At 56.8% G+C, this 6000-nt stretch overlaps 2 protein-coding genes across 2 annotated transcripts; one reads left to right on the forward strand and one right to left on the reverse strand.

The window, feature by feature from the left end:
- Nucleotides 1-1125: 1125 nt before the first annotated feature.
- On the forward strand, nt 1126-2852 carry AB675_8974 (uncharacterized protein; the record flags this gene model as incomplete). The annotated part of the gene is made up of 2 exons (XM_018149468.1): nt 1126-1542; nt 1617-2852. The coding sequence occupies 2 exons, from the start codon at nt 1126-1128 to the stop codon at nt 2850-2852; spliced, it is 1653 nt and encodes a 550-aa protein (XP_017996155.1).
- Nucleotides 2853-3172: 320 nt separating this feature from the next.
- AB675_8975 (putative MFS-type transporter) lies at nt 3173-4865 on the reverse strand (the record flags this gene model as incomplete). The annotated part of the gene is made up of 2 exons (XM_018149469.1): nt 3173-3636; nt 3701-4865. The coding sequence occupies 2 exons, from the start codon at nt 4863-4865 to the stop codon at nt 3173-3175; spliced, it is 1629 nt and encodes a 542-aa protein (XP_017996072.1).
- Nucleotides 4866-6000: the final 1135 nt, after the last annotated feature.

The following is a 6000-nucleotide window of genomic DNA, read 5'->3' on the forward strand; positions in this document are numbered from 1 at the left end:
ACGTCTGGTAGGCACTCAACGTGTCTACCGCCCAGCATCACCAGGGAATCAGGATCATCTAGGAGGGATCTAAGGTCATAAATGCATAGCATCTGGCGCAGGATGGCATTCGCAAAGCATTAATGAGATCTGCTTCATGTCCACCAAAAAGCACACACGTAGATCCAAGCATCATCGTGCATCCCAATTCTCCGTCTTTCAGACCGACTCGTATCGTGGCAGGGTAAATTCTGCTTCTTCAGCCAATGGCACAAGCGCTGACCGCCTATTGGCGAGCTGGAGTCGATTTTGCTTGGGATTCCTAGGTTGCTGCCCAACGTTACGCTCCGTTCCGCCAACCACACACCCTCCACCAAATTCCACAACGACCTCCAAACAAATCAAGGTCCTCGACGACACCGTACTTGAATCCTACCCGCTCCCAGACATGGAGGCTTTCTTCTTTGTGGCGCCCCAGAAACGGTACCTTCGATTCGTACCATTTGCAACGGCAGGCGCGGCTTTGTCGCCTCACCTTCCAGGCGGCAGACCAGCGCTGTCTCATGCGCCAAATTGACAGGACCTGTACCTTGGACTCCAGTATTGGGCACCAGCTGATGCTTGTTGCCTGCTCGTGCCTTCACATATCGTTCTTTCAGGTCACAGGGAATCCCCCGAGTCAGCAGGTAGGTTTCTCGCTTCCTTCCTTTCGCCTCTTCCCGTCTGGTGATCTTCACCTGTGAGTGTGCCCATCACTGCCGTCTGCACTCACGGCCTTCGCCGAACATTCGTGCGATCTGAGATCGTTACGTGAGTACAATTTTCGCAGCGACAACTCATAAACCAGACAGCCACTGCTCTCATCGACCTTCGTAGGGCTTGTCCCACCATCACCGACGCTTCATTTGCTTGAGCCTCACAACAACGCCAAGGTCACACTACATACCTCCATCACATCCCGTGGTCAGCAAGAAAGAACCGTGCACCAGAGTCTAGACTGCTGAGTTGCTGCCACAGAGGTGCCAGTCCTCGCCCGGAGGCCTCCAGTCCCCCAGACCCAAAGAACGACGGGTTACACAAAACGATGCCATATACCTGAACGATTTTCCTGTTGCCACCCATTGCCAGAGACACAAGACCACTGATATGCCATCTTCCATCACCCTTACAGTCTCGCAATTAGGGCAGTCGACCTCATTCTTCCTCTCCGCCCTCCAACCTCTAGGCTATATTTACCGTGGTCAAGCCTGCAGTACCACAATAGCATTTGGTCCCAGAGACACCTCAATACATCCGGACTTCTGGCTGACACAAGCGACAGCCTCGGTGCCTGCCGGGGCCGCTCATGTCGCCTTCCCAGCTGCGTCACGGCAAGCTGTGCAAGAGTTCTTCTCAGCAGCACAGCGAGCTGGCGGGACCACCCTCGGGGCGCCGTGCTTGAGGGATTCGAGCGGCTATTACTCGGCGGCTGTTGTTGACTTCGACGGAAACAGCATTGAAGCCGTCCACAGACCTGCCCTAGATGCCGGAGCAGCACAACTCAGGACCGAAATATGCTCTGTGGTATCAAGGCGTAGCCTAGCAAGGCCCGATCGGTAGTCTCCCGAACGCCCTCGACGAGACCAACACCTCGAGAGGATGTGACGCCCGAACGCTCCGAAGGCGCTCAGGGATCACAGGTCGGATCGAGGCAAGGCGACGCCTTCGACATCGTTCTCGCACAGGCTCGTTCTGCCGCTGATGTTGCCAGACAACTCGTCAGCTCTGTACGCCCGAATCTGAAATCTAGCCCCTCCGCTCCAGCGACCAGCACCCCTTCAACTCAAGTACACAACAAGGATGCCTTTGCCAAGGCCGGCGATCCATCTAATGCCGTCGTCGGCACCTTATTTGGTGTGGCCGCCGGCGCTGCTATGGCCTACGCCCTGACCTCCAGAAGCTCCTCGTCCTCGCCTCCGAATGCTAGATCTGCCAACGATCGCCATTTGCACGATGACCGACCAAGAATAGCACGCAGCGCCACCATTCCCTCTCACCTAACCCGTGGCCGGGACAGCAGCCGAGACCACGACCACTACATCGCTCTCCAAGACAATGACTCAACCACCACCGCCAAACCAGACCAACACCGCCGTCGCAGAGGCAGCTTCGACTCGGGACTCGGTCCCTCGCCGCCTTCATCTACATCTACAGTTCAATCATCGCGCAGGACCAAGCAGAGACTCATAGACGCACCGCCTCCACCGTCAGCGTATCGCGGACCTGTTACTACAAGTGCGGCTGCTGTACCACCTCTTCCCACCCGGTCGTCCCGATCAAAGACCCGCGACGCCGCCGATCATCATGCATCCAACAACTCGCGTAGTGGTGTTCGCAGCCGTTCGGAATCACGCAGCAAACATCAGCGCCACGACAGCGGTTACTCCGAGAACGGCTATGAGACTGTCCTACACGTTACCACAAGACAATCGTATGGCCCGTCATCGGCTAAAGATATCCAACCGCAGAATTTTGAGAGAGGAGATGTCAGATCCACCAGCAAGACCCGTAGTAAAGCTTCCACGACGACAGCACGCCCGCCTTCGGAAGCAGCCCACCCGCTCCCACCGTCGCGAGCGGCGACCTGGACTGCAGACGGCGGCAGTATTTCTCGGGCGCGAGGCAGGCTAGACACAACGAGGAAGATAGGTGACGACGATGCGGACACGTTCGTCAGCGCTCGTACTGGCATCAGTGGCCTACGTACTGGTCACAGAGGGGCGGGAAATGGGAGGGATGCGCAGACGGTGATTGGGAGGATGCGGGACATCCAGAGGTTGAAAGTGAGGGCTGGGGAGGTGCGTCCAGAGGACAGCGTTAGCCAGGTTGGCTGATCTCGAGGAAGGCCTATGAAGAGCAAGACTGAGCAGAGATCGTCAAATGGTAAATGACCAACCCATGCCTATGCGCAGAGAGACAGCATCGCCGCCCGTGGGCGCAAGAAAGCACGAAAGGCCCGGGTTGTAATGCCACGATGATTTGCTAGCCCGTACACAACGCATGAGCGATCCTCTGCTAGCTCGTATTACAACGCTTCTGCTACTGCCCACACCATCATGACCCTTGCGACCAACCTACCCTCCGCGTTGATGCCTCTACACTTGCAAGCCCACCATCCTCAACAACCCCACTCCCGCATCGCCTCGGTTCCCCCCTACTCCTCATGCGTAACAATCCCCATCTTAGCCAACAAATTCTTCCTCGCCCAAAAACTCCTATACCGCTTGCCCCAAAAGTACAACACGGGCGTCGTCGCCGTGATCGCCAGCGCCACGCCTCCCCACACATGAAACGCATGCTTCACCCCCACCTTCGCTGTCCAGTCGTTCACAAAGTAGCTGAAGCCATAGATCATGAGATTCTTCACCGCCATGTTCGCGATAAACACCTCGGCCGTCATCGCGCGGTATGCGTCGATGATGTAGGCGTTTGTTGCGATGCAGATACCAATGATGCCGAAGAGGGTAATGCCGTGCACGGCTGCGCATGCGACGGGGCTGATGCCGTCCGCGACCATGGTGCCCCAACCCAGCAGGCCGGCGCCGGCGACGAGGCCGAGCCAAGACGCAAAAGCCGGTATTCGGGCTCGTAGACGCCGTTGTTCTTGCGGGAGCACCACTGATCAGGGGGTCGGAGATGGCTCCCAAGACAATGGCGCCCAGTAGGCCGCCGACGAAGGGACCCAAGGAGAGCAGGCCGATGGCGGTCGGGGAGAGGAGGTACGGTGGTGGCGCGAAGACTTGGGCCATGACGAAGGCGATGACGACGTAGAGCGTCACAAACATACTGGGGACAAGAACGACCCAGCTGACGGCGAGGTTGGTGACAACGGCGAAGGGCGCGATGAAGAGCTGGAAGAGGTTCTCGCGGGAGAAGGTGCCGTTGAAGATGGCGAGTTCTTGGCGGAAGGTCTTTTTCGGTGGGGGAGGCGTGGTGGAGGTTGTTGCTGCGAGGCGGTTCTCTGTGGTTGAGGCAGAGACGGCTTTCTCTCCTGTTTCTTCTTGGTGAGTCGCGTTGATCTCGCGCTTGTGCTCGAGCTCGGCGAGACCTTCTAGGTCGTCGTTGATGCGCTCGTCGATCTCGTAGCGGCGGTCGCGCACGTAGGAGGTTTCCGGGGCGAAGAAGTATTGTGCGATAGTTTGGAGGGCGCCGAGGATCACGCAGAGGTGGTAGATCCATTGCCAGCCGAGGTTGGTGGCGATGGGGCCGCTGACGACGCCGGTGAGATTGCTTATGCCGGCGAGGACGAAGTTGATCACGGCGGTATAGATGCCGCGTTCGTGGACGAAGAAGAGGTCGGAGATCAGGGCGAAGATCAGGGACTCATATGGTGCGATGGCGAAGCCTTGCAGGATACGGGATATCAGGATGCCGTTGTAGCTGTACTGTGCAGAGCCCACGATATTGCCCACGAGGCATACGAGTGAAGCCCACAGGAAAATCGGTCGCTTGCCATACTTGCGACCAAGAGCGCTGAAGATGGGTCCAGTGACGCCGACGACCAGGGTCTGGTAGCCAGTTGCCGAAATCAAGGCGGCGATGGTTGTGTTCAGCTCAACGGAGATCTGAAAGAATGCAGGATTCAGCATGGCTGAACACACAGCCGCATATAGAACGGAGCCGCTGAGCGTGACGGAGAGGACCATCAGCTTCTTCCATTGTGGCCAATTCAAGGGGTCATTGGGGTCGTCTGAGGGCTGGGGGATGAGCACAACGTTTGCGTTTCGTCCGGTGCCATGCTTTAATCCTCCGGTGATCTCGCCTGAATGTGCAGCCGCCTCTTCCAGGATGACCGTTCCTGGGACGTGTGGGAGCTTGTTGTCTTCGAGGATGCCGAGGAAAGGCATGTTGGGCGGATGTGATCGCCGAGGTCGCGAATATGTGCAGACGATCTGAGCTTCAAGGAAGTTGTGACCCAAGCCTTCGAATAGTCTTGACTTAAGACTAGCAGTGGCCGAAGTCCAATCTTCGGTGTGTCCAAGGGCCAACGCACACGCAAGATCTAGGTCCTGTAATGAAAAGACTTGACCACCTGGACACCGAGATCATGGGCCTTCGCAGATCTTTAATGCGATCGCCCTGCCTGGATAGCTCCTAGACTTCGATGGTTAAGGACATCCACCTACCCCAGACAGTCCATAGAGCTGGTACCAATCAGCTCGATATTCAGGAGGGCTGGCTTTGCCTTCCCCAGGAATCTAGACGCATTCGCCCCATGGTCTTCGTGTTGGAGGCTGTGGGGCACTCCTTGGGGACAATGATTTCAGGTGTTAGCAAAATATGGCCGAGCCGCTCTGGAGGCGGTCGGTCTCAATTTCTCTATCGTGTTAGCGCAAGCTTCAAGTTGGGGTAGCTTCGGGGTACATGGTTAGAGCTTGCTCCTGGTGCGCACTCGAAACAATGCGCACTCAAGCGCTGGCAGGACGGCCATTGAAGAATGACCGCGCACAGGAGAGCGATGCGAGCTAGTGACTCTTTCAGAGCACCGTCTCTTGCTAAGTCATCACTTTGGGGGATCCCAATTCATCCCCAGTCGTGGAAGTCTACTTCAGATTCAGGTTGAAATGGAAAGCTAGGCCTTGACAGGGGCCGTTGCGAGGGCGCGCATGGCATGCATGTTCGCATTAATGGCATGGCGCCGCGAGCGTCATTCACGGTGGGCGCTGTACCAGATCGTCTTATACGAGTTACTTGTTCGATACCTAACGATGTTGAGGGGCAGAGAAAATATTGGAGCAAAACTGCTGAGACAAGCGTGGTAGCGTGTGGGGCAGATTACGCGGGGCCGGGGTTAGGGGACGAACAGAGTTCAAGTCTGCCCAGGTTCAATGGCCCTCTCCACGTGTCTGATGTCCTGTACTTTGTACACAAACACCACGAGACATCGGGGAGGACTTTGGAGAAAAGGCGACTGCGTTATCAGCACAGAGTGAGTAATCAGACACGTCAAGTCCACCTAGGTACCCAGGTTCTACGTCTCTC

This window comes from Cyphellophora attinorum (genome assembly GCF_001299255.1).
Source record: "Cyphellophora attinorum strain CBS 131958 chromosome Unknown Contig33, whole genome shotgun sequence".
Classification (NCBI taxonomy): Eukaryota; Fungi; Ascomycota; class Eurotiomycetes; order Chaetothyriales; family Cyphellophoraceae; genus Cyphellophora; species Cyphellophora attinorum.